The sequence below is a fragment of the Bombina bombina genome, chromosome 12, assembly GCF_027579735.1.
Source record: "Bombina bombina isolate aBomBom1 chromosome 12, aBomBom1.pri, whole genome shotgun sequence".
In the NCBI taxonomy this organism is placed as follows: Eukaryota; Metazoa; Chordata; class Amphibia; order Anura; family Bombinatoridae; genus Bombina; species Bombina bombina.
In genome coordinates this window covers 144,945,106-144,973,100 of record NC_069510.1, presented here as the reverse complement: position 1 = coordinate 144,973,100, position 27,995 = coordinate 144,945,106, and the positions used below count along the sequence as shown (strand labels likewise).

At 44.8% G+C, this 27,995-nt stretch overlaps 1 protein-coding gene across 2 annotated transcripts in view; it reads right to left on the bottom strand.

The window, feature by feature from the left end:
• AKNA (AT-hook transcription factor) overlaps nucleotides 1-27,995 on the bottom strand; it is a 203,982-nt gene that overhangs the window by 149,063 nt on the left and 26,924 nt on the right. For both annotated transcript variants that reach the window (XM_053695755.1, XM_053695756.1), the window contains exons 8-10: nucleotides 27,030-27,148; nucleotides 26,757-26,928; nucleotides 5,069-5,217 (exon numbers count right to left, since the gene is read on the bottom strand). In XM_053695755.1, the coding sequence (XP_053551730.1) occupies nucleotides 5,069-5,217; nucleotides 26,757-26,928; nucleotides 27,030-27,148 (440 nt within the window). The remainder of the gene's footprint in view (nucleotides 1-5,068; nucleotides 5,218-26,756; nucleotides 26,929-27,029; nucleotides 27,149-27,995) is intronic.

Here is a 27,995-nt window from a genome sequence, read left to right as displayed (position 1 = left end):
TGATGTAAGTCACAGTCGTGATGTTGTCCGACTGAAATCTGATGAACCTCAGTGTTGCTAACTGAGGCCAAGCCAGAAGAGCATTGAATATCGCTCTTAACTCCAGAATATTTATTGGAAGGAGTTTCTCCTCCTGAGTCCACGATCCCTGTGCCTTCAGGGAGTTCCAGACTGCACCCCAACCTAGAAGGCTGGCATCTGTTGTTACAATTGTCCAATCTGGCCTGCGAAAGGTCATACCCTTGGACAGGTGGACCCGAGACAACCACCAGAGAAGAGAATCTCTGGTCTCTTGATCCAAATTTAGCAGAGGGGACAAATCTGTGTAATCCCCATTCCACTGACTCAGCATGCATAATTGCAGCGGTCTGAGATGTAGGCGCGCAAATAGCACTATGTCCATTGCCGCTACCATTAAGCTGATTACCTCCATACACTGAGCCACCGAAGGGCGCGGAATGGAGTGAAGAACACGGCAAGCATTTAGAAGTTTTGATAACCTAGACTCCGTCAGGTAAATTTTCATTTCTACAGAATCTATAAGAGTCCCTAAGAAGGAGACTCTTGTGAGTGGGGATAGAGAACTCTTTCCCTCGTTCACTTTCCACCCGTGCGACCTCAGAAATGCCAGAACTATCTCTGTATGAGACTTGGCAACTTGAAAGTTTGACGCCTGTATCAGGATGTCGTCTAGATATGGAGCTACCGCTATGCCTCGCGGTCTTAGAACCGCCAGAAGTGAGCCCAGAACCTTTGTAAAGATTCTCGGGGCTGTAGCCAACCCGAAGGGAAGAGCTACAAATTGGTAATGCCTGTCTAGAAAGGCAAACCTTAGAAACCGATGATGGTCTTTGTGAATCGGTATGTGAAGGTAGGCATCCTTTAGGTCCACTGTGGTCATGTACTGACCCTCTTGGATCATGGGTAGGATGGTCCGAATAGTTTCCATTTTGAAAGATGGAACTCTGAGGAATTTGTTTAAGATCTTTAGATCCAAAATTGGTCTGAAGGTTCCCTCTTTTTTGGGAACCACAAACAGATTTGAATAAAAACCCTGTCCTTGTTCCGTCCGCGGAACTGGATGGATCACTCCCATAATTAGGAGGTCTTGCACACAGCGTAGGAATGCCTCTTTCTTTATCTGATTTGCAGATAGCCTTGAAAGATGAAATCTCCCTTGTGGAGGGGAAGCTTTGAAGTCCAGAAGATATCCCTGAGATATGATCTTGAACATCTCTTGCCCATGCCTGGGCGAAGAGAGAAAGTCTGCCCCCTACTAGATCCGTCGCCGGATAGGGGGCCGTTCCTTCATGCTGTCTTAGAGGCAGCAGCAGGCTTTCTGGCCTGCTTGCCTTTGTTCCAGGACTGGTTAGGTTTCCAGACCTGCTTAGATTGAGCAAAAGTTCCCTCTTGCTTTGAAGCGGAGGAAGTTGATGCTGCACCTGCCTTGAAATTTTGAAAGGCACGAAAATTAGACTGTTTGGCCTTTGCTTTGGCCCTGTCCTGAGGAAGGGTATGACCCTTACCTCCAGTAATGTCAGCAATAATTTCCTTCAAACCAGGCCCGAATAAGGTCTGCCCCTTGAAAGGAATGTTGAGTAATTTAGACTTCGAAGTCACATCAGCTGACCAGGATTTAAGCCATAGCGCCCTACGCGCCTGGATAGCGAAGCCGGAATTCTTAGCCGTTAGTTTAGTCAAATGAACAATGGCATCAGAAACAAATGAGTTAGCTAGCTTAAGTGTTCTAAGCTTGTCAATAATTTCAGTCAATGGAGCTGTATGGATGGCCTCTTCCAGGGCCTCAAACCAGAATGCCGCCGCGGCCGTGACAGGCGCTATGCATGCAAGGGGCTGTAAAATAAAACCTTGTTGAATAAACATTTTCTTAAGGTAACCCTCCAATTTTTTATCCATTGGATCTGAAAAAGCACAACTGCCCTCAACCGGGATAGTGGTACGCTTTGCTAAAGTAGAAACTGCTCCCTCCACCTTAGGGACCGTCTGCCATAAGTCCCGTGTAGTGGCGTCTATTGGAAACATTTTTCTAAATATAGGAGGTGGGGAAAAAGGCACACCCGGTCTATCCCACTCCTTGCTAATAATTTCTGTAAGCCTTTTAGGTATAGGAAAAAACATCAGTACACACCGGCACCGCATAGTATTTATCCAGCCTACACAATTTCTCTGGTACTGCAACTGTGTTACAGTCATTCAGAGCAGCTAATACCTCCCCAAGCAATACACAGAGGTTCTCAAGCTTAAATTTAAAATTAGAAATCTCTGAATCAGGTTTCCCCGAATCAGAGACGTCACCCACAGACTGAAGCTCTCCGTCCTCATGATCTGCATATTGTGACGCAGTATCAGACATGGCCCTTACAGCATCTGCGCGCTCTGTATTTCTCCTAACCCCAGAGCAATCGCGCTTGCCTCTTAATTCAGGCAACCTGGATAATACCTCTGACAGGGTATTATTCATGATTGCAGCCATGTCCTGCAAGGTAATCGCTATGGGCGTCCCTGATGCAATTGGCGCCATATTAGAGTGCATCCCCTGAGCGGGAGGCGAAGGGTCTGACACGTGGGGAGAGTTAGTCGGCATAACTTCCCCCTCGTCAGAATCTTCTGGTGATATTTCTTTTATAGTTAAAGACTGATCTTTACTGTTTAAGGTGAAATCAATACATTTAGTACACATTCTCCTATGGGGCTCCACCATGGCTTTCAAACATAATGAACAAGTAGTTTCCTCTGTGTCAGACATGTTTAAACAGACTAGCAATGAGACTAGCAAGCTTGGAAAACACTTTAAACAAGTTTACAAGCAATATAAAAAACGTTACTGCACCTTTAAGAAACACACATTTTTGCCAAAATTTGAAATAACAGTGAAAAAAGGCAGTTACACTAACAAAATTTTTACAGTGTATGTAACAAGTTAGCAGAGCATTGCACCCACTTGCAAATGGATGATTAACCCCTTAATACCAAACACAGAATAATAACTGACAAAAACGTTTGTTTTTTTTGTTTTGTTTTTAAAATAGTCACAACAACTGCCACAGCTCTACTGTGGCTTGTTACCTCCCTCAAAAACGACTTTGAAGCCTTTTGAGCCCTCCAAAGATATCCTGGATCATGCAGGAAGAAGCTGGATGTCTGTGTCTGTAACCACTCCCACTCATATTACAACAGTGGAAAGCCTTCAGGAAACTGTTACTAGGCAGAATTCAAGCCAGCCATGTGGAAAAAAACTAGGCCCCAATAAGTTTTATCACCAAACATATATAAAAACGATTAAACATGCCAGTATATATCTCTATTAATAAGCCTGATACCAGTAGCTCTCACTGCATTTAAGGCTTTACTTACATTAGTTCAGTATCAGCAGCATTTTCTAGCAAATTCCATCCCTAGAAATATATTAACTGCACATACCTTATTGCAGGATAACCTGCACGCCATTCCCTCTCTGAAGTTACCTCACTCCTCAGAATATGTGAGAACAGCCATGGATCTTAGTTACTTCTGCTAAGATCATAGAAAACGCAGGCAGATTCTTCTTCTAAATACTGCCTGAGATAAACAGTACACTCCGGTACCATTTAAAAATAACAAACTTTTGATTGAAGAATAAACTAAGTATAAAACACCACACTCCTCTTACGACCTCCATCTTGGTTGAGGCTTGCAAGAGAATGACTGGGTATGACAGTTAGGGGAGGAGCTATATAGCAGCTCTGCTGTGGGTGATCCTCTTGCAACTTCCTGTTGGGAAGGAGAATATCCCACAAGTAATGGATGATCCGTGGACTGGATACACTTAACAAGAGAAATATCAACTTCAGTAATGGGAAAAAAATGCAAACAAAATAAGCCTCTGGAAACCAGAAGCAAAATGAAATAAAGACTTAAATAATGTCAGAACGTCTGCAACAAACACGAGTCATAGATGACGCAACTACGTGAAAAATCTTGGCGCCAACTAAGACGCCAGAAATGAAGAAATTACGTCAACAAACATATTTCTGGCGCCAAAAAAGTCTTGTGCCAAGAATAACGCAATAAATTATAGCATTTTGCGCTCCCGCGAGCCTAACAGCCCGCAATTTAAAAAAGAGAATAAATTTGAAAATTTCAGGTAAAAATCTTTTTCTTTTTTTAATATGCATTTCCCAAAATGAAACTGACAGTCTGCGTAAAGGAAATATACTGATAAACCTGAATCATGGCAAATATAAGTACAAACATTATATTTAGAACTTTAAATATAAAGTGCCAAACCATAGCTGAGAGTGTCTTAATAAAGGAAAACATACTTACCAAAAGACACTCATCTACATATAGCAGATAGTCAAACCAGTACTGAAACGAGAATCAGCAGAGGTAATGGTATATAAGAGTATATCGTCGATCTGAAAAGGGAGGTAGGAGATGAATCTCTAAGACCGATAACAGAGAACCTATGGAATAGATCCTCGTTAGGATGAACATTGTATTCAATAAGTGATACTCCCTTCACATCCCTCTGTCATTCACTGCACTCTGAGAGGAACCAGGCTTCAAAAAAGCTGAGAAGCGCATATCAACGTAGAAATCTAGCACATACTTACTTCACCACCTCCATAGGAGGCAAAGTTTGTAAAACTGAATTGTGGGTGTGGTGAGGGGTGTATTTATAGGCATTTTGAGGTTTGGGAAACTTTGCCCCTCCTGGTAGGATTGTATATCCCATACGTCACTAGCTCATGGACTCTTGCCAGTTACATGAAAGAAACATAATTTTTCCTGTTGTGACCCTCTAACATGCTACACATCGGCTGCTTAATAGGCAATGCCCGATTGGCTACAGCAAAGGCCATAACATTGTTTAAATGCTATTAAAAGGTTTATTTTGCATTTTCAGTACAGTGCTTATTTAGAGGCTGGTATATAAAAATCACTTCAATATCTCTTTAAACAAGAAAGTAAAACAAGAAGACCAAACGTCTTTATTGAAATAAAATGAATAATGTTGTCACTACAGTAGAATCATTATGCTCTCGAGTACGTTATAGTTACTCACGTAGATAGCAGTGCGTCATATTCCTTCTCTACTTGCATCTGTTTGTGACGAAGGGGCTGCGGTATCGCATCTTGTACAACTTCTTTATCACTAGACATCGTCTTTAGCTCAGCCTCAGCCTCTGCAGGGAAATCTGTAGAAACACGAACCTGTGGAGGAAAATAGGAAGAGATGCATCGGGGGAAGTAGTGTAAGAGAGCTGGGTGTGTGAGAGAGCAGTGTAAGAGAGCTGGGAGTGTGAGAGAGCAGTGTAAGAGAGCTGTATGTGTGAGAGAGCAGTGTAAGAGAGCTGGGTGTGTGAGAGAGCAGTGTAAGAGAGCTGGGTGTGTGAGGGGGGAGCAGTGTAAGAGAGCTGGGAGTGTGAGAGAGCAGTGTAAGAGAGCAGTGTAAGAGAGCTGGGAGTGTGAGAGAGCAGTGTAAGAGAGCTGGGTGTGAGAGAGAGCAGTATAAGAGAGCTGGGTGTGTGAGAGAGCAGTGTAAGAGAGCTGGGAGTGTGAGAGAGCAGTGTAAGAGAGCTGTGTGTGTGAGAGAGCAGTGTAAGAGAGCTGGGTGTGTGAGAGAGCAGTGTAAGAGAGCTGGGTGTGTGAGGGGGGAGCAGTGTAAGAGAGCTGGGAGTGTGAGAGAGCAGTGTAAGAGAGCTGGGAGTGTGAGAGAGCAGTGTAAGAGAGCTGGGAGTGTGAGAGAGCAGTGTAAGAGAGCTGGGTGTGAGAGAGAGCAGTATAAGAGAGCTGGGTGTGTGAGAGAGCAGTGTAAGAGAGCTGGCTGTGAGAGAGAGCAGTATAAGAGAGCTGGGTGTGTGAGAGAGCAGTGTAAGAGAGCTGGGTGTGTGAGAGAGAGCAGTGTAAGAGAGCTGGGTGTGTGAGAGAGCAGTGTAAGAGAGCTGGGAGTGTGAGAGAGCCGTGTAAGAGAGCTGGGAGTGTGAGAGAGCAGTGTAAGAGAGCTGGGAGTGTGAGAGAGCAGTGTAAGAGAGCTGGGAGTGTGAGAGAGCCGTGTAAGAGAGCTGGGAGTGTGAGGGGGGAGCAGTGTAAGAGAGCTGGGAGTGTGAGAGAGCAGTGTAAGAGAGCTGGGTGTGTGAGAGAGCAGTGTAAGAGAGCTGGGAGTGTGAGAGAGAGCAGTGTAAGAGAGCTGTGTGTGTGAGAGAGCAGTGAAAGAGAGCTGGGAGTGTGAGGGGGAGCAGTGTAAGAGAGCTGGGAGTGTGAGAGAGCAGTGTAAGAGAGCTGGGTGTGTGAGAGAGCAGTGTAAGAGAGCTGGGAGTGTGAGAGAGCAGTGTAAGAGAACTGGGAGTGTGAGAGAGCAGTGTAAGAGAACTGGGAGTGTGAGAGAGCAGTGTAAGAGAGCTGGGTGTGTGAGAGAGAGCAGTGTAAGAGAGCTGGGTGTGTGAGAGAGATCAGTGTAAGAGAGCTGGGTGTGAGAGAGAGCAGTGTAAGAGAGCTGGGAGTGTGGGGGAGCAGTGTAAGAGAGCTGGGAGTGTGGGGGAGCAGTGTAAGAGAGCTGGGGGAGCAGTGTAAGAGAGCTGGGAGTGTGAGGGAGCAGTGTAAGAGAGCTGGATGTGTGAGAGAGCAGTTTAAGAGAGCTGGGAGTGTGAGAGAGAGCAGTGTAAGAGAGCTGGGTGTGTGAGAGAGCAGTGTAAGAGTGCTGGGTGTGAGAGAGAGCAGTGTAAGAGAGCTGGGTGTGTGAGAGAGCAGTGTAAGAGAGCTGGGGATGTGAGAGAGCAGTGTAAGAGAGCTGGGTGTGAGAGAGAGCAGTGTAAGAGAGCTGGGAGTGTGAGGGGGCAGTGTAAGAGAGCTGGGTGTGTGAGAGAGCAGTGTAAGAGAGCTGGGTGTGAGAGAGAGCAGTGTAAGAGAGCTGGGAGTGTGAGGGGGCAGTGTAAGAGAGCTGGGAGTGTGAGGGTCAGTGTAAGAGAGCTGGGAGTGTGAGAGAGCAGTGTAAGAGAGCTGGGGGTGTGAGAGAGCAGTGTAAGAGAGCTGGGTGTGAGAGAGAGCAGTGTAAGAGATCTGGGTGTGTGAGAGAGCAGTGTAAGAGAGCTGGGTGTGTGAGGGGGGGCAGTGTAAGAGAGCTGGGTGTGAGAGAGAGCAGTGTAAGAGAGCTGGGAGTGTGAGGGGGCAGTGTAAGAGAGCTGGGAGTGTGAGAGAGCAGTGTAAGAGAGCTGGGTGTGTGAGAGAGCAGTGTAAGAGAGCTGGGTGTGTGAGAGAGCAGTGTAAGAGAGCTGGGGGTGTGAGAGAGCAGTGTAAGAGAGCTGGGTGTGAGAGAGCAGTGTAAGAGAGCTGGGTGTGAGAGAGAGCAGTGTAAGAGAGCTGGGCGTGAGAGAGCAGTGTAAGAGAGCTGGGTGTGTGAGAGAGCAGTATAAGAGAGCTGGGAGTGTGAGAGAGCAGTGTAAGAGAGCTGGGAGTGTGGGGGAGCAGTGTAAGAGAGCTAGGTGTGTGAGAGAGCAGTGAGAGCTGGGTGTGAAAGAGAGCAGTGTAAGAGAGCTGGGTGTGAGAGCAGTGTAAGAGAGCTGGGAGTGTGAGAGAGCAGTGTAAGAGAGCTGGGAGTGTGAGAGAGCAGTGTAAGAGAGCTGGGAGTGTGAGAGAGCAGTGTAAGAGAGCTGGGAGTGTGAGAGAGCAGTGTAAGAGAGCTGGGAGTGTGAGAGAGCAGTGTAAGAGAGCTGGGTGTGAGAGCTAGGTGTGAAAGAGTGCAGTGTAAGAGAGCTGGGTGTGAGAGCTGGGAGTGTGGGGGGGAGCAGTGTAAGTGAGCTGGGAGTGTGGGGGAGTGTTAGAGAGCAGGGAGTGTGAGGGGGGCAGTGTAAGAGAGCTGGGAGTGTGAGAGAGCAGTGTAAGAGAGCTGGGAGTGTGGGGGAGCAGTGTAAGAGAGCTGAGAGTGTGAGAGAGCAGTGTAAGAGAGCTGGGAGTGTGGGGGGGGAGCAGTGTAAGTGAGCTGGGAGTGTGGGGGGAGTGTTAGAGAGCAGGGAGTAAGGGTTTGTGTGTAAACGAGCTGGAAGCTGGGGGGGCAGTTTTAGAGAGCTGGGGGTGGGGGGGAGCAGTGTAAGAGAGCTGGGTGTGAGAGCTAGGTGTGAAAGAGTGCAGTGTAAGAGAGCTGGGTGTGAGAGCTGGGAGTGTGGGGGGGAGCAGTGTAAGTGAGCTGGGAGTGTGGGGGGAGTGTTAGAGAGCAGGGAGTGTGAGGGGGGCAGTGTAAGAGAGCTGGGAGTGTGAGAGAGCAGTGTAAGAGAGCTGGGAGTGTGGGGGAGCAGTGTAAGAGAGCTGGGAGTGTGAGAGAGCAGTGTAAGAGAGCTGGGAGTGTGGGGGGGGAGCAGTGTAAGTGAGCTGGGAGTGTGGGGGGAGTGTTAGAGAGCAGGGAGTAAGGGTTTGTGTGTAAACGAGCTGGAAGCTGGGGGGGGCAGTTTTAGAGAGCTGGGGGTGGGGGGGGAGCAGTGTAAGAGCTGGGAGTGTGGGGGGGGCAGGGTTAGAGAGCTGGGAGTGTGGGGGGAGTGTTAGAGAGCAGGGAGGAAGGGTGTGTATGTAAACAAGCTGGAAGCTGGGGGGGGCAGTGTAAAAATGCTGGGTTTGTCAGGACAATGAAATAGAAAAGGGAAGTTGGCACTATTTTTACTAGTATATAATGTCAGTCAGAAAAATGATCCAGAACGAGAAAAAGTTGTGGTGCACCCTCCCCCACACAAAACTAATGTAGAGAGATTGGAGAAAAGGGGGTTGTAGGGACACAAATCACATATAATTTCTATAAAATAAAACAACTTTATTTTTTAAGACACAATGAGTCCATGGATCATCTTAATTACTAATGGGATATTCACCTCCTGGTCAGCAGGAGGCGGCAAAGAGCACCACAGCAGAGCTGTTAAATAGCTCCTCCCCTCCCTCCAACCCCAGTCATTCGCTTTGCCTGCGTTAGTGATAGGAAGATGGTAAAGTGAGGCGTAAGTTTAGATTCTTCAATCAAGAGTTTATTATTTTTTTTAAAGTAGTGCAAGATTGTGCTGCTTTGTCCTAGGATGTAACAGTAGTCCATATCAGTGTCTTCAGTAGAGCAGTGGTGGCTTTAGAGCATTGGGAACTTGTGGGACATAATTCTCACTGCACCTCCCATATTTCTTGCTGCCCTATCTCCTTACGTCTGAGGTATTCAGTGACTCAGCATTTTATTTTCCTCAGGTCAATGTGAGGGAGAGGACCTCTCAAGCCTGAGAGCTGCCGTGCTGCCAGGCAGAAGTCAAGGTAAGTGCTATTTTATATTTCTGGGGCACAAGGAAACTCAGATTATCAGTAAGCACAAAAAATCTAAACATAAGGGGCTCTGTAGGGAAAGTAGCTCTTTATGTTGGGACGTTTAAATCTTTCCTGAGGGGAAAGTAATTGGGCAGTATTATTTAGCAGGCCTTGGGGCTGGAGTTAAGCTGTTACACAATTCCATTACGTGATGGCTCTCGTGGTTTCACTATTTGATGTAAGAGTTAATACATTCAATACATCGGCATAGGTTTACACCCACGATGGGCGGCCCTTTCTATGTTTGCGTGCCATTTCGTATCGCATTAGTTCAAGGAAACAGTCTGAATAGTGCGACAGAGTCGGTATTTCCTTTTCTTCTCAGCGTTTTGCTATTTGCATTAAAACTGACAATCTGCAGTAAAATAAAAAAGAAAGCCTTTTTGAATTTAAAGGGACAGTAACGGTTTTTATAATTGATATTTGCAAATATTTTTTGAAAGTTTTTATTTACTATTTGGCAAATTGTGAACAAACATGGACCAAGGGGACTTGCAAGATGTCACCTGCTCTTTATGTTTTGACTGCAACGTGGAACCACCAATCCCTTTCTGTCCTTCACGTATTGAAAGGACTTTGAGTTATAGGGAAAAGATTTTTTCAGAGCCAGTCTCCTCTAAGGCAGACGTTGTCCAAGAGTCTAATGATGAGGGTCAATATATGCCGCAGCTTTCTTCCCAAGCGTCCCAAACTTTACAGCCCTCACAAGCAGTGCCCTGCGCTTCAACTTTAGTCCCTTCTGGGATTTCGTTACAAGACATAGCTTCTCTCATGTCTTCTACTATTTCTGATGCTCTGTCTGCATTTCCAATGTTGCAGGGTAAACGTAAGAGGAAAGCCAGACATTCAGTAAGCAAGGTTTCTGATGCAATTGTTGCAATTTCAGAGGTATCCTCCAAACGACCAGAAGAGGAAGGTACTGCGGTAGCTTCTGAAGGAGAGATTTCAGATTCAGAGAGTTTATTACCTCTGCCGGATTTGGAGGTGGTATCTTTCAGATTTAAACTTCATCACCTTCGTCTGTTACTCAGGGAGGTTTTAGTTACCTTGGATGATAGTGACTCCACAGTGGTGATTGTCCCTCAGAAGTCTAGTAAGCTAGACAGATATTTTGAGGATCCTTCCTACACCGATGTATTTCCAGTTCCTAAAAGAGCTACTGAAATCATTGCTAAGGAGTGGGAGAGACCGGGCATTCCTTTTTCTCCCTCTCCTATTTTTAAGAAGATGTTTCCAATAGCCGATTCTGTTAAAGAGGCTTGGCAAACTGTCCCTAAGGTAGAAGGGGCCGTTTCCACCTTGGCTATGAGAACTACTATTTCCATAGAGGATAGTTGTGCTTTCAAAGATCCTATAGAAGTTAGAGGGGTTACTCAAGAAGATTTATGTACACCAGGGTCTGCAGTGGCAACCGGCTGTGTGCATTGCCAATGTCACTAGTGCAGCGGCATATTGGTTTGATGCACTGTCTGAGGCCCTCAGGACAGAGACTTCCTTGGATGAGATCCAAGATAGGATAAAAGCTCTTAATCTATTTAATGCTTTTATTTCGGATGCTTCCCTTCAAGTTATCAAATTGGGAGCTAAGATTTCGAGTTTCTCTATTCTATCTCGCAGAGCCTTATGGTTAAAACCTTGGTCTGCGGATGTGTCTTCTAAGTCTAAACTTCTAGCTATTCCTTACAAGGGAAAGACATTGTTTGGACCTGATCTGAAGGAGATTATTTCCAATATCACAGGAAGTAAGGGTCATCTTCTCCCTCAAGATAAGAGAAATAAACAAAAAGGACGACAGAGCAATTTTCGTTCCTTTCGAAATTTCAAAGGAAACTTTTCCTCTTCCTCCTCTAAGCAGGAACAAGCTAGACCTACATGGAGACCCAGCCAGTCTTGGAACAAAGGAAAACAGTCCAAGAAGCCGGTTAGTGATTCCAAGACAGCATGAAGGGCATGCCCCCGATCCGGGACCGGATCTGGTAGGGGGTAGATTTTCCTTCTTCGTTCAAGTCTGGGTTCGGGATGTCCAGGATTCCTGGGCAAAAGAAATAGTGTCTCAGGGATACTCTCTGGAGTTCAAAGGTTTTCCTCCCAGAGGCAGATTTCTACTTTCAAGATTATCTGCAGACCAGATAAAGAGAGAGGCGTTCTTACACTGCGTAGGAGACCTCTCCGCTCTGGGAGTTATTGTTCCCGTTCCAATTCAGGAACAGTTCCGTCCTTCAAGATGGAAACAATTCGTTCCATTCTTCCATTGATCCAGGAGGGTCAATTTATGACAACAGTGGATTTAAAGGATGTGTATCTACATATTCCCATTCACAGGGATCATCACAATTTCTTAAGGTTTGCCTTTCTTGACAAACACTTCCAGTTTGTGGCTCTTCTGTTCGGTCTTGCCACAGCTCCCAGAATCTTCACAAAGGTTGTGGGATCTCTGTTGGCGGTGCTTCGAGCAAAGGGCATTACAGTGGCACCTTATCTGGACGACATTCTAGTTCAGGCGCAATCCCTTCAGCTAGCAAGATCCCACACGGACTTGGTGTTGTCCTTCCTAAGATCCCACGGATGGAAGGTAAATTTAGAAAAGAGTTCCTTAGTCACGAACACAAGGTTAACTTTCCTAGGAACCATAATAGACTCTCTGTCTATGAAGATTTTTCTGACAGAAGTCAGGAAATTAAAGATTATCGATACTTGTCTAGCTCTTCAGTCCACTCCTCGACCATCAGTGGCTCAGTGCATGGAGTTAATCGGGCTGATGGTGGCTACAATGGACATCATCCCGTTTGCTTGCTTCCATCTCAGAGCTCTGCAGTTGAACATGCTGAGACAATGGAACGGAGATTATTCGGACTTGTCCCCTCGACTTTCTACAATGGTGGTTGTCTCTGGATCATCTCTCCCAGGGAACATGCTTTCGCAAACCATCTTGGGTGATTGTGACAACAGATGCCAGCCTTCTAGGTTGAGGAGCAGTCTGGGGCTCTCTAAAGGCTCAAGGAATATGGACTCAGGCAGAGTCTGTTTTACCCATAAACATTCTGGAACTGAGAGCGATCTACAATGCTCTTCTGGCCTGGCCCCAGTTAGCCTCGGTACAGTTTATCAGGTTCCAGTCGGACAACATAACGTCAGTGGCCTACATCAATCATCAGGGAGGAACGAGGAGTTCCTTGGCGATGACAGAGGTATCCAAAATAATTCAGTGGGCGGAGGCCCATTCTTGCTGTCTGCCGGCGATCCACATCCCAGGGGTGGACAACTGGGAGGCGGATTTTCTGAGCAGGCAGACTTTTCATCCGGGGGAGTGGGAACTCCATCCGGAAATGTTCTCCAGCCTGATTCTCAAGTGGGGTCAGCCGGAATTAGATCTCATGGCATCGCGGCAGAATGCCAAACTTCCAAGATACAGGTCGAGATCCAGGGACCCCCAGGCGGAACTGATAAATGCTCTGGCAGCCCCTTGGACCTTCAATCTAGCATACCCGTTTCCTCCGTTTGCTCTTCTTCCTCGAGTAATTGCTCGAATCAAACAGGAAAGGGCCTCAGTGATCCTCATAGCACTGGCCTGGCCTCGCAGGATTTGGTATGCAGATCTAGTGGAGATGACATCTCTACCACCTTGGAGGCTTCCGTTGAGGAAAGACCTTCTGATTCAGGGGCCCTTCCTTCACCCAAATGTAGTTTCTCTGAAGCTGACTGCTTGGAGATTGAATGCTTAATTTTATCCAAGCGGGGGTTTTCTGACTCTGTTATAGAGACCATGATTCAGGCTCTTAAGCCTGTTACTAGAAGGATTTAACATGAGATTTGGCGTAAACATCTCTATTGGTGTGAATCCAAGGGCTACTCATGGAGAAGAGTTAGGATTCCTAGAATTTTGTCTTTTCTCCAAGAGGGTTTGGAGAATGGTTTATCGATGAGTTCTCCAAAGGGGCAAATTTTGGCCTTATCTATTGTGTTACACAAACGTCTGGCGGATGTCCCAGATGTTCAAACGTTCTGTCAGGCCTTGGTCAGGATCAGGCCTGCGTTCAAACCAGTTACTCCTCCATGGAGTCTTAATTCAGTGCTCAAGGTTCTTCAAGGTGCTCCGTTTGAGCCTATGCATTCCTTAGATATTAAGTTGTTATCTTGGAAAGTTTTATTTCTTGTTGCTATTTCTTTTTTAAGACACGATGAGTGCACGGATCATCTTAATTACTAATGGGATATTCACCTCCTGGTCAGCAGGAGACGGCAAAGAGCACCACAGCAGAGCTGTTAAATAGCTCCTCCCTTCCCTCCCACTCCAGTCATTCTCTTTGCCTGTGTTAGTGATAGGGAGTGGCAAAGTGAGGTGTTAGAAAAGATTCTTCAAGCTAGAGTTTATTATTTTTAAAGTAGTACAAGATTGTGCTGCTTTGTTCTAGGGTGTAGCCGTAGTCCATATCAGTCTCTTCAGTAGAGCTTTGTTGTCTTTAGAGCAATGAGAACTTGTGGGACATAATTCTCACTGTGCCTCCCATATTCTGATGCTGCCCTTACCCTGAAAACCTGAGGCATTTTACTCAGGACTTTAGTTTTATTTACAGGTCCATGGGAGGGAGAGGACCTCTTAAACCTGGGAACTGCGTTGCTGCCAGGCAGAAGATGAGGTAAGTGCTGACTTTTTTCTGTGGATGTAAGGAACACAGAAAACGGTTTGGGGCACTTTATTATTTTTATCAGACCTCATTGAACTTGGGTTAGATTCCCTTTGTATATTGGAGGACAATATGGCAGTTAGGAGACACTGGACTTGTGACTCATCTCCCGACGGTCTCATATCTGATAATAGCCGACCGGGAGATTACATATTGAGAGGAAAACAAGACAAGTGCAAGCTCAATGGGTTCTCTATTAAGTGTAGCAGACGGACGGAGTAGCTGGTTAAAATGAAGCTGCTCAGTCTTTCTTTTGCTCCCGGTGGCTGTACTTAGAATGCCGACCGGGAGATCACATATTGAGATAAATTAACTCTGATGAGCTGTTTGGCAACCTCAGTGTAAAGGGGTTTGCTTCTGTTTAACTGTTTGATCCCGGTGGCTGTACCTAACAAATGGGGACAGGCAGATCTCTTATTTAAATTATTTTACTCCGATGAGCTGTTTGGTAAGATCAGTGTGAGGGTTTTTTTTCAGTTTAACAGTTTGCTCCCGGTGGCTATGCTTAAACAAATGGCGACCGGGAGATGGCTATTGAAACGCCCATGAGGGGCGGAGCTTGTATATGGCACCAATGTAGTGGCGTACCTATTCAATGGGGTCAGGGAGATCTCATATTGGGATTATTTTACTCCGATGAGCTGTTTGGCGAGCTCAGTGTGAGGGTGTTTTTCTGTTTAACAGTTTGCTCCCGGTGGCTATGCTTAAACAAATAGCGACCGGGAGATGGCTATTGGAACGCCCACGAGGGGCGGAGCTTGCATATGGCGCCAATGTAGTGGCGCATCTCCTTCCTAGCACTCAGGTTATTGGAAGGAGACTTAGAATTGCACTTAGCAGACAGCTCCTCCTTCCTAACACTTCCGGTTATCGGAAGAAACTGAGGAATTTATGTCCGAGTGCTTGCGCTTAAGGACAGCGCTGCAGTTGAGTTGAAAGACTGTCTGACTCCTTAGCTGGGTCAAGCTAAGGTGTAGAGGGGGTTTTATAGTTCTACAAGTTCCCCCTGTACATATTCAAACTTTTCTGACATCATAAAATAAAAGTGGTTGCACTTTAACGTTTAAAGAGATAGTAACGTTGGTTATATGTTAACCATTATTTACAAAAGGTTAAGACTTTATTTGTTTATTCTTCCAAATGCGAGTCAGATATATAAAAAAGTTGCACTTTTAAAGAGACAGTAATGTTTCTTATATGTTAAGACTTTATTTAATTATTCTTCCATAGGGGAGTCAGATTGATTAAATAAGTGTCCATAATTTTTTTTTATAACACACATGCAGTGCCCTGCGGTTCCTCACAAGCTCCACCTGGAGTTACTGTGCAAGACATCGCTTTTTTAATGTCATGGCGATATCTGTTGCATTGTCTGTTTTTTTTCCCATGCTACAGGGAAACACCTGATGAGATGTATTTAATCAGATACAGTTGGAACTATTCCTAATGTTTCTTCCCTGATCCTGAAAAGGAAGATACTTTGGTGGTATATGGGGGAAAGTCTAAGACTCTGTCTGAGTAATTCCTTTATCTGTTACTGAAGTTGTTTCTTTCAGTTTAAGTTGAACACCACGGTTTGCTTCCTGAGGAGGTTCTAACTTTCCTGAATGACTTCGACATTTGGGCGTAGTCAGTCCTAATTAGTACAGTAAAATTTAACAAGTATTTTGGTGTACGTATTTTTGGAGTACCAGAAGAGGTCTCTAGATAGGTACCCCTTTTTTCTTTCCATCTCCTAACGTTAATGGATACTTTCTGTGTCAGACTCTATTGAGGAGTCTTAGATGACGGTTCCTAAGGAGGTAAAAAAAAAAAAAAAAGAGGGGCCACCAGGACTGGATAAGGGCCTTGAAGTTATTCAACTTATTTTCTACAGATGCTTGCCTTCAGGGGGAGTTAGGATTCAGGCCTTCTATAATGGCCCGCAGAATGTTAGGGTTAAGATGCTGGTCTGCGGATGTCTCATCTAAGTCTAAAGCTATTGGTGAGAGATAAATTAGAGTAATTTTATTTCCTTTCAAATTTTTAAGGAAAATCTTTCTCCCTCTTCCAAGCGGGAACGGTTCAAGTCTTTCTGAAGGACCCAATCAGCCGTGGAATAGGGGAATGCAATTGAAAAAGAGCATGTTATTGAATCAAGGGCAGCAAGATGAGTCTGCCTCAGATTCGTGGCATTCAAACTTGGTTTTGAGATTCAAACTGGAGTTTTTAATTTTTCCTTCCAATGTTCTTTCTCAAGATTTTCAGTAGACCAGACAGAGTGAGAGGCGCTCCTACATTTGTAGAGAGCTTCTCCGACATGGGAGTGATAGTTTCTGTTCCAAAGCAGGAACCAGGTCTGGGTTTTCTATTCCTTTCTGTTCCTGGTCCCCGAGATGGAACTGTCAGACTAATATTATTCATGAGTCATTTCAAGATGGAAGCTATTCGTTCCATTCTTCCTTGGGCCCAAGAGGGTCAATTCATGGCATATAGGATGTGTTCCTATATATTCCTTTTCACCAGGATCATCACACGTTTAAGGGGTTTGCCTTCTGGTCAAACTCTTCCAATTTGCGGTTCTTCCCTTCGGTCTTACTACAACTCTCAGGATTTTTCTCAAAGGTTTTGGGGTGGCTGTTGGCGGTGCTTCGGTTACGGGGCATTGCAGTGGCGTCCTATCAGGACGACATCCTGCTCCTGGCACCATCCTTTCTACATATTGTCTTCCTTCCTTTGATCTCTCTGTTGGAAGGTGATTTTGGAAAGAAGCTGTTTAACTCAAAAAAATCTATCTTTATAGTTTTTCTGGCAGAAGTCAGGAAATTAAGGATTAAATTCTGGTTTAGTTCTGCAGTCCACTCCTTGGCCGTCAGTGGCTCAGTGCATGGAGGTATCAGGCTGTTGGTTGCCGCAATGGACATCAACCCGTTTGGTCGGGTTTCTTCTCTTACCTTTACAGTTATTCATGTTCTAATAATGGAATGGAGTTGATGCGGACTTGTCTCCTCAAATATTACTGGATTAGGAGACAAGGGATCTCTTCTATAGTGGCTGTTTCTCTAAGATAGCTTGGTGGCTAGCACAGCTGTTTGGGGAGCAGAAGGTTGGGAGTTCAGATCCTCCCCCAGGTGCTGGTACTTTGAAATTGTTTCCAAGTCATTTTCCCCAGGGATCCTGCTTTCGCAGATCGTCCTGGATAATTGTGCCAACAATCACCAGCCTTCTAGAATGGGGGCTGGGGATCTCTAAAGGCTCAGGGAGTTTGGACTTAGTTTGAGTCTGTTCTTCCTATAAATATTCCAGAGATGAGAGCAATCTTCATTATTCTTCTGCCTGGTCCCAGTGAGACTCGGTCCAGTTTATCTGGTTCCATTTGGATTTTACATCAATCATCTGGGAAGAACGAGGAGTTCCTAGGCAATGACAGAGATAACCAATATTATTCGGTGGGGGAAACCCACTATTGCTGTCTATCGGCGGTCCACATCCCAGGAGTGGTTAACTGGGAGGCGGACTTTCTGGACGGGCAGACTTTTCATCTGTCTTGGTAGAGTACCAGGGTTTCGTGGTACGAGTCAAAGTCCAGGGACCTTCAGGCGGTACTGATAAGATGTTCTGGGCAGCATCTTGGACTTTCAGTCTAGCGTATCTACCCGTTTGTTTTCTCCTCGGGTCGTTGCTCAAATCTGGCAGGAGAGGCCCTAGGTAATCCACCTTGTTCCGTCTCGGCCTCGCAGAATTTGGTATGCAGATCCGGTGGATATGTCTTCTCTTCCACCCTGGTGTTTCCTTGGGGAAGGACCTTTTAATAAGAGGGCCATTACTTCACCCAAGTCTGGTTTCTCTGAAGTGACTGCTTGTAGATTGAACACTTAATTTTCTCCAAGCGGGATTTTCTTCTCAGTCATTGAGACCATGATTCTGGCTAGTAAGCCTATAACTAGGAGGGTTTATCTTTACGGGTGTGACTCCAAGGGTTTCTCATGGGGTAGCGTTAGGATACCGAGAATTTTGTCTTTTTTCCAAGAGGGTTGGAGAAACGACTATCAACAAGTTCCCTAAAGGGTTAAGTTTCTGCATTGCCTATTTTGTTTCTCAAGCATCTGACAGATTCTCCAGATGAACAATAATTTTCTCCGGCCTGGGTCAGGATCAGGCCTGTGTTCTATCCAGTTACTCCACTATGGAGTCTGAGTTTTATTGTTGCTAATTCTTCTGATGGCAGGGGTCCGAGTTTTCGGCTTTGCAGAATGAGCTCCCTTACCTTCTTTTTCTTGCTGGTAAGGTTGTCTTATGTACTAAATTAGGAATTCTTGCTAAGGTAGTTTCTGATCGGAACATTAATTGGGGGATTGTTGTTCATTCTTTGTGTCCCAATATTATTTCTCAGATTAAACGACTTCTGCACAATTTGGATGTGGTATGTGCATTAAAGTTTTTTTCCTGCAGGCGACTATGGATTTCGTCAGTCTTCGGCATTGTTTGTAGTTTTCTCAGGAAAATGTAAGGGACTGAAAGCTACGGCTACTTCTTTTTCCCTTTGGCTGAGGAGTATCAGCCATTTTGCATATGAGACTGCTGGACCGCAGCATCTTGAGAGGATTATGGTTCATTCTACGAGGGATGTTGCTTTTTCATGGGCATTCAAAAATGAAGCCTCTGTGGAACAAGCCTGCAAGGCTGCAACTTGGTCTTCTCTTTACTCTTTTGTCTCGGCTGAGGCCGTCTTTGGGAGAAAGGTTCTTTAAGCAGTGGTGCCTTCCGTTTAGGTTCCCTGTCTTGTCCCTCCCGTATCATCTGTGTACTCTAGCTTTGGTATTGGATCCCATTAGTAATTAAGATGATCCGTAGACTCATTGTATCTTAAAAAAGAAAAGAAACTGTATGCTTACCTGATAAATGTATTTCTTTTTTGACATGATGAGTCCACGGCCCGCCCTGTTCTTGTAGACAGGTTGTGGGTTATGTAAACTTCAGACACCTCTGCACCTTGGCTTTTCCTTTCTCTTCCTAACTTCGGTCGAATGACTGGAGTGGGAGGGAAGGGAGGAGCTATTTAACAGCTCTGATGTGGTGCTCTTTGCCGCCTTCTGCTGACCAGGAGGTGAATATCCCATTAGTAATTAAGATGATCCGTGGACTCATCGTGTCAAAAAAGAAATACATTTATCAGGCAAGCATACATTTTCTTTTCTTCTGCTCAGAGAGTGTCAGAACTCTCGGCATTACAGTATGAGTCTCCTTATCTTATTTTCGATTCAGATAAGGTAGTTTTACGTACTAAATTAGGATTTCTTCAAAAGGTTGTTTCTGATAGGAACATTAATCAGGAGATTGTTGTTCCTTCCTTGTGTCCTAATCCTTATTCTCAGAAGGAAAGACTTCGGCACAATTTGGACGTGGTCCATGCTTTAAAGTTTTACCTGCAGGCGACTAAGGACTTTAGTCAGTCTTCTTCTTTGTTTGTGGTTTTCTCAGGAAAACTTAAGGGACAGAAAGCTACGGCTACTTCTCTTTCTTTTTGGCTGAAGAATATCATACGTTTTGCATATGAGACTGATGGACAGCAGCCTCCCGAGAGGGTTACGGCTCATTCCACGAGGGCTGTTGCTTCCTCATGGGCGTTCAAAAATGAAGCTTTTGTGGAACAGATTTGCAAGGCTGCAACCTGGTCCTCTCTTCACACTTTTTCAAAGTTCTACAAATTTTACACTTTTGCCTCGGCTGAGGAAGATTTTGGGAAAAAGGTTCTTCAAGCAGTGATGCCTTCCGTTTAGGTTCCCTGTTTTGTCCCTCCCGTATCATCTGTATACTCTAGCTTGGGTATTGAATCCCATAAGTAATTAAGATGATCCGTGGACTCATCGTGTCTTAAAAAAGAAAAGAAAATGTATGCTTACCTGATAAATGTATTTATTTTTTGACACAATGAGTTCACGGCCCGTCCTGTGTTTTTAGACAGGTTGTGGGTTATTGTAAACTTCAGACACCTCTGCACCATGGCTTTTCCTTTCACTTCCTAACTTCGGTCGAATGACTGGAGTGGGAGGGAAGGGAGGAGCTATTTAACAGCTCCTCTGTGGTGCTCTTTGCCTCCTCCTGCTGACCAGGAGGTGAATATCCCATTAGTAATTAAGATGATCCGTGGACTCATTGTGTCAAAAAAGAAAACATAATTTATGCTTACCTGATAAATTTATTTCTCTTGTAGTGTATCCAGTCCACGGATCATCCATTACTTATGGGATATTAACTCCTCCCCAACAGGAAGTGCAAGAGGATTCACCCAGCAGAGCTGCTATATAGCTCCTCCCCTAACTGCCATTACCAGTCATTCGACCGAAAACATGCAGAGAAAGGAAAACCATAGGGTACAGTGGTGACTGTAGTTTAATGGAAAAATTACCTGCCTTAAAGTGACAGGGCGGGCCGTGGACTGGATACACTACAAGAGAAATAAATTTATCATGTAAGCATAAATTATGTTTTCTCTTGTTAAGTGTATCCAGTCCACGGATCATCCATTACTTATGGGATACCAATACCAAAGCTAAAGTACACGGATGACGGGAGGGACAGGCAGGCTCTTTATACGGAAGGAACCACTGCCTGAAGAACCTTTCTCCCAAAAACAGCCTCCGAAGAAGCAAAAGTGTCAAATTTGTAAAATTTGGAAAAAGTATGAAGAGAAGACCAAGTTGCAGCCTTGCAAATCTGTTCAACAGAAGCCTCATTCTTAAAGGCCCAAGTGGAAGCCACAGCTCTAGTAGAATGTGCTGTAATTCTTTCAGGAGGCTGCTGTCCAGCAGTCTCATAGGCTAACCGTATTATGCTACGAAGCCAAAAGGAGAGAGAGGTAGCCGAAGCTTTTTGACCTCTCCTCTGACCAGAATAAACGACAAACAGGGAAGACGTTTGTCGAAAATCCTTAGATGCCTGTAGATAAAATTTCAGGGCACGGACTACATCTAGATTGTGTAGCAGAAGTTCCTTTTTCGAAGAAGGATTAGGACACAAAGATGGAACCACAATCTCTTGATTGATATTCCTGTTAGTGACCACCTTAGGTAAGAACCCAGGTTTAGTACGCAGAACTACCTTGTCTGAATGAAAAATCAGATAAGGAGAATCACAATGTAAGGCAGATAACTCAGAGACTCTTCGAGCCGAGGAAATCGCCATTAAAAACAGAACTTTCCAAGATAACAACTTGATATCAATGGAATGAAGGGTTTCAAACGGAACCCCCTGTAAAACATTAAGAACTAAGTTCAAACTCCATGGTGGAGCAACAGTTTTAAACACAGGCTTGATCCTAGCTAAAGCCTGACAAAAAGCTTGAACGTCCGGAACTTCTGACAGACGTTTGTGTAAAAGAATGGACAGAGCTGAAATCTGTCCCTTTAAGGAACTAGCGGATAAACCCTTTTCTAAACCTTCTTGTAGAAAAGACAATATCCTCGGAATCCTAACCTTACTCCATGAGTAACTCTTGGATTCGCACCAATATAAGTATTTGCGCCATATCTTATGGTAAATCTTTCTGGTAACAGGCTTCCTAGCCTGTATTAAGGTATCAATAACTGACTCAGAAAAACCACGTTTTGATAAAATCAAGCGTTCAATTTCCAAGCAGTCAGCTTCAGAGAAATTAGATTTTGATGTTTGAAGGGACCCTGGATCAGAAGGTCCTGTTTCAGAGGTAGCGACCAAGGTGGACAGGATGACATGTCCACTAGATCTGCATACCAAGTCCTGCGTGGCCATGCAGGCGCTATTAGAATCACTGATGCTCTCTCCTGTTTGATTCTGGCAATCAATCGAGGAAGCATCGGGAAGGGTGGAAACACATAAGCCATCCCGAAGGTCCAAGGTGCTGTCAAAGCATCTATCAGAACCGCTCCCGGATCCCTGGATCTGGACCCGTAACGAGGAAGCTTGGCGTTCTGTCGAGACGCCATGAGATCTATCTCTGGTTTGCCCCAACGTCGAAGTATTTGGGCAAAGACCTCCGGATGAAGTTCCCACTCCCCCGGATGAAAAGTCTGACGACTTAAGAAATCCGCCTCCCAGTTCTCCACTCCCGGGATGTGGATTGCTGACAGGTGGCAAGAGTGAGACTCTGCCCAGCGAATTATCTTTGATACTTCCATCATTGCTAGGGAGCTTCTTGTCCCTCCCTGATGGTTGATGTAAGCTACAGTCGTGATGTTGTCCGACTGAAACCTGATGAACCCCCGAGTTGTTAACTGGGGCCAAGCCAGAAGGGCATTGAGAACTGCTCTCAATTCCAGAATGTTTATTGGTAGGAGACTCTCCTCCTGATTCCATTGTCCCTGAGCCTTCAGAGAATTCCAGACAGCGCCCCAACCTAGTAGGCTGGCGTCTGTTGTTACAATTGTCCAGTCCGGCCTGCTGAATGGCATCCCCCTGGACAGATGTGGCCGAGAAAGCCACCATAGAAGAGAATTTCTGGTCTCTTGATCCAGATTCAGAGTAGGGGACAAGTCTGAGTAATCCCCATTCCACTGACTTAGCATGCACAATTGCAGCGGTCTGAGATGTAGACATGCAAAGGGTACTATGTCCATTGCTGCTACCATTAAGCCGATCACCTCCATGCATTGAGCTACTGACGGGTGTTGAATGGAATGAAGGACACGGCATGCATTTTGAAGCTTTGTTAACCTGTCTTCTGTCAGGTAAATCTTCATTTCTACAGAATCTATAAGAGTCCCCAAGAAGGGAACTCTTGTGAGTGGAAAGAGAGAACTCTTCTTTTTGTTCACCTTCCATCCATGCGACCTTAGAAATGCCAGTACTAACTCTGTATGAGACTTGGCAGTTTGAAAGCTTGAAGCTTGTATCAGAATGTCGTCTAGGTACGGAGCTACCGCAATTCCTCGCTGTCTTAGTACCGCCAGAAGAGCACCCAGAACCTTTGTGAAGATTCTCGGAGCCGTAGCCAATCCGAATGGAAGAGCTACAAACTGGTAATGCCTGTCTAGAAAGGCAAACCTTAGATACCGGTAATGATCTTTGTGAATCGGTATGTGAAGGTAAGCATCCTTTAAATCCACTGTGGTCATGTACTGACCCTTTTGGATCATGGGTAAAATTGTCCGAATAGTTTCCATTTTGAACGATGGAACTCTTAGGAATTTGTTTAGGATCTTTAAATCCAAGATTGGCCTGAAAGTTCCCTCTTTTTTGGGAACCACAAACAGATTTGAGTAAAACCCTTGTCCTTGTTCCGACTGCGGAACCGGATGGATCACTCCCATTAATAAAAGATCTTGTACGCAGCGTAGAAACGCCTCTTTCTTTATTTGGTTTGTTGACAACCTTGACAGATGAAATCTCCCTCTTGGGGGAGAGAATTTGAAGTCTAGAAGGTATCCCTGAGATATGATCTCTAACGCCCAGGGATCCTGGACATCTCTTGCCCAAGCCTGGGCGAAGAGAGAAAGTCTGCCCCCCACTAGATCCGTTCCCGGATCGGGGGCCCTCGATTCATGCTGTCTTAGGGGCAGCAGCAGGTTTCCTGGCCTGCTTGCCCTTGTTCCAGGACTGGTTAGGTCTCCAGCCTTGTCTGTAGCGAGCAACAGCTCCTTCCTGTTTTGGTGCAGAGGAAGTTGATGCTGCTCCTGCTTTGAAATTATGAAAGGAACGAAAATTAGACTGTCTAGCCTTAGGTTTGGCTCTGTCTTGAGGCAGGGCATGGCCTTTACCTCCTGTAATGTCAGCGATAATTTCTTTCAACCCGGGCCCGAATAAGGTCTGCCCTTTGAAAGGTATATTAAGCAATTTAGATTTAGAAGTAACGTCAGCTGACCAGGATTTTAGCCACAGTGCTCTGCGTGCCTGAATGGCGAATCCGGAATTCTTAGCCGTAAGTTTAGTTAAATGTACTACGGCATCTGAAATAAATGAGTTAGCTAACTTAAGGGCTTTAAGCTTGTGTGTAATCTCATCTAATGGAGCTGATTCAAGTGTCTCTTCCAGAGACTCAAACCAAAATGCTGCTGCAGCCGTGACAGGCGCAATGCATGCAAGAGGTTGCAATATAAAACCTTGTTGAACAAACATTTTCTTAAGGTAACCCTCTAACTTTTTATCCATTGGATCTGAAAAGGCACAGCTATCCTCCACCGGGATAGTGGTACGCTTAGCTAAAGTAGAAACTGCTCCCTCCACCTTAGGGACCGTTTGCCATAAGTCCCGTGTGGTGGCGTCTATTGGAAACATCTTTCTAAATATCGGAGGGGGTGAGAACGGCACACCGGGTCTATCCCACTCCTTAGTAACAATTTCAGTAAGTCTCTTAGGTATAGGAAAAACGTCAGTACTCGCCGGTACCGCAAAATATTTATCCAACCTACACATTTTCTCTGGTATTGCAACTGTGTTACAATCATTCAGAGCCGCTAACACCTCCCCTAGTAATACACGGAGGTTTTCCAGCTTAAATTTAAAATTTGAAATATCTGAATCCAGTTTGTTTGGATCAGAACCGTCACCCGCAGAATGAAGCTCTCCGTCCTCATGTTCTGCAAATTGTGACGCAGTGTCTGACATGGCCCTAATATTATCAGCGCACTCTGTTCTCACCCCAGAGTGATCACGCTTATCTCTTAGTTCTGGTAATTTAGCCAAAACTTCAGTCATAACAGTAGCCATATCCTGTAATGTGATTTGTAATGGCCGCCCAGATGTACTCGGCGCTACAATATCACGCACCTCCCGAGCGGGAGATGCAGGTACTGACACATGAGGCGAGTTAGTCGGCATAACTCTCCCCTCGTTGTTTGGTGAAATATGTTCAATTTGTACAGATTGACTTTTATTTAAAGTAGCATCAATACAGTTAGTACATAAATTTCTATTGGGCTCCACTTTGGCTTTAGCACATATAGCACAGATATCTTCCTCTGAATCAGACATGTTTAACACACTAGCAAATAAACTAGCAACTTGGAAATACTTTTCAAGTAATTTACTATAATATGAAAACGTACTGTGCCTATAAGAAGCACAGAAAAAGTTATGACAGTTGAAAATTAATAAACTGAAAAGTTATAGCATCAAATCTTTGTAAAAAACACAATTTTAGCAAAGGATTGCTCCCATTAGCAAAGGATAACTAACCCTGATAGCAGAAAAAAAAAAAAAAAATACAGAAATAAACGTTTTTTTATCACAGTCAACTACAATCTCACAGCTCTGCTGTGAGTGATTACCTCCCTCAAAACAAGTTTTGAAGACCCCTGAGTTCTGTAGAGATGAACCGGATCATGCAGGGAAGACAATAAACTTCTGACTGAATTTTTTGATGCGTAGCAAAAGCACCAAAAAAGGCCCCTCCCCCTCATACACAACAGTGAGAGAGATCAGTAAACTGTCATAAATTAAATAAAACGACTGCCAAGTGGAAAAAAATAGTGCCCAAAACATTTTTTCACCCAGTACCTCAGAAAATTAAACGATTTTACATGCCAGCAAAAAACGTTTAACATAAATAAATTAAGTGTTATTAAAAAGCCTGTTGCTAGTCCCTGCAAATTAGGCTAAAGTTTTATGCATACAGTATAATTCCAGTGAAGTGCCATTCCCCAGAATACTGAAGTGTAAAATATACATACATGACAGCCTGATACCAGTTGCTGCTACTGCATTTAAGGCTGAGTTTACATTATATCGGTATGGCAGAATTTTCTCATCAATTCCATTGTCAGAAAATAATAAGATGCTACATACCTCTTTGCAGATTAATCTGCCCGCTGTCCCCTAATCTGAAGTTTACCTCTCCTCAGATGGCCGAGAAACAGCAATATGATCTTAACTACTCCGGCTAAAATCATAGAAAAACTCAGGTAGATTCTTCTTCAAATTCTACCAGAGAAGGAATAACACACTCCGGTGCTATTATAAAATAACAAACTTTTGATTGAAGGTATGAAACTAAGTATAATCACCACAGTCCTCTCACAAATCCTATCTATTCGTTGGGTGCAAGAGAATGACTGGTAATGGCAGTTAGGGGAGGAGCTATATAGCAGCTCTGCTGGGTGAATCCTCTTGCACTTCCTGTTGGGGAGGAGGTAATATCCCATAAGTAATGGATGATCCGTGGACTGGATACACTTAACAAGAGAAATACATTTATCAGGTAAGCATAAATGTTCTTTTTAATAGGTCTAATAAAATTGATATTTCTGAGAAAAAGCTTTTAGAAAAGTAAATAAATATAATCTGATAAAACCCTTAATTTCTCCTAAAGAAAAAAGACAAATCAGGTATGTATACACCCCAAACAGAAGGTTTGTTAAAGGCCAAGCACCAAGAATGGCTCCACTTTCCTGGCCAATAGCAGGAAACTTTTGTGTCAGGTAGAGACACCCTCAGTACAACAAAAGTGGCCAAAAACTGGGAAAACATAACAAAACACAAGCGAACGCATTGTGCCCCATACAAAAGCCTTTATAAAATCTTTCTACAATACTGAAGTCTTTCCTGAACCTTGATGTTGTGGTGTAAACATACCGATTTTTTCTCTAGACTAGTGACTATACTCCAGTTTTTAGGAGAAATCAAGGGTTCTCTAGGCCTTTATCATATTTACTAATCGTTCATACAAGCTTTTTCTATTAAATATTAATTTGACTTGACCTACTAAAAGTAAAATGTTATTATACAAAATATATGTGCTTTGTGTTCCTACAATCCCTTTTGTCAGGGCAGACCAAGAAGTGTACTTACCTCTGGATAGGACGGGGGAATAGCAGGTCTTGGGGTCCTGCTTGATGGCACTGGAGATGCTGTTAGTGCATCAGTAGTAGGCTGGGCCTGTGAGCGGACAATTGAATCTTCCACTCTGTCCTGTATCTCGTCCAGTTGAACACCTAGCTGGAATATGGCACCTTCCAGGGCCCTGGAGAAGAAAATACATTGAAATCCCCACACACCAAGTCTGATACTCCACACAGCAGTGGGTTAAGCATACAGCATACCCCCCCCCCCCTCCACAGATACCTCTGAGCGTCCAACTCCTCAGGCTTGTTTGTCTGGTGCTTTCCCTGATGATTGTTGTCTCTTGCCCTCAAATACCTGTGCTCCAGACCCTCAAGAGATGCTCTGAGTTCCATAACTGCCTGCAAGACCATGGAAGAGACACAGGGTTAGAGGGAGATAGATTATATGGTCTAATCAAGAAGGGGGGTTGCATAGATAAAGTGGATGGGGCTAAATACAGGGGGCAGGGGGGCAGAGTCATAGGGCATGAGTGAGAGAAATATAGGGCACTGGGCTAAGCACCGAGGTTATGTGGCAGAGAGGCCTAAGGTGCAATGGGCTGGACATACAGGGTATTGGGTCAGAGGGACTTACAGTATAAGAAGTTAGGGGGAGAAGGTTTGGGTCATAAAGATAAAGGGTACAGGTCTAGACATGGGAAGTACAGGATCAGAAAGTGAAGCCATATACATCAGAGACACAAAGAGTGTGGTATCAGGGGGAGTAAGCATGAGTCAGAGACATTTAAGGCATGGGGCTAGACAAAGAGTATGGATTCAGAGTGAGAGAGCATGGGTCAGAGAGATACATGGCAGGAGGCTAGACACAGAAGGCATGAGGCTAGACACAGAAGCTATGAGGCTAGACACAGAAGGCAGGAGGCTAGACACAGAAGGCATGAGGCTAGACACAGAAGGCATGAGGCTAGACACAGAAGGCATGAGGCTAGACACAGAAGGCATGAGGCTAGACACAGAAGGCATGAGGCTAGACACAGAAGGCAGGAGGCTAGACACAGAAGGCATGAGGCTAGACACAGAAGGCATGAGGCTAGACACAGAAGGCATGAGGCTAGACACAGAAGGCATGAGGCTAGACACAGAGGGTATGAGGCTAGACACAGAAGGCATGAGGCTAGACACAGAAGGCATGAGGCTAGACACAGAAGGCTAGCCACAGAAGGCAGGAGGCTAGCCACAGAAGGCA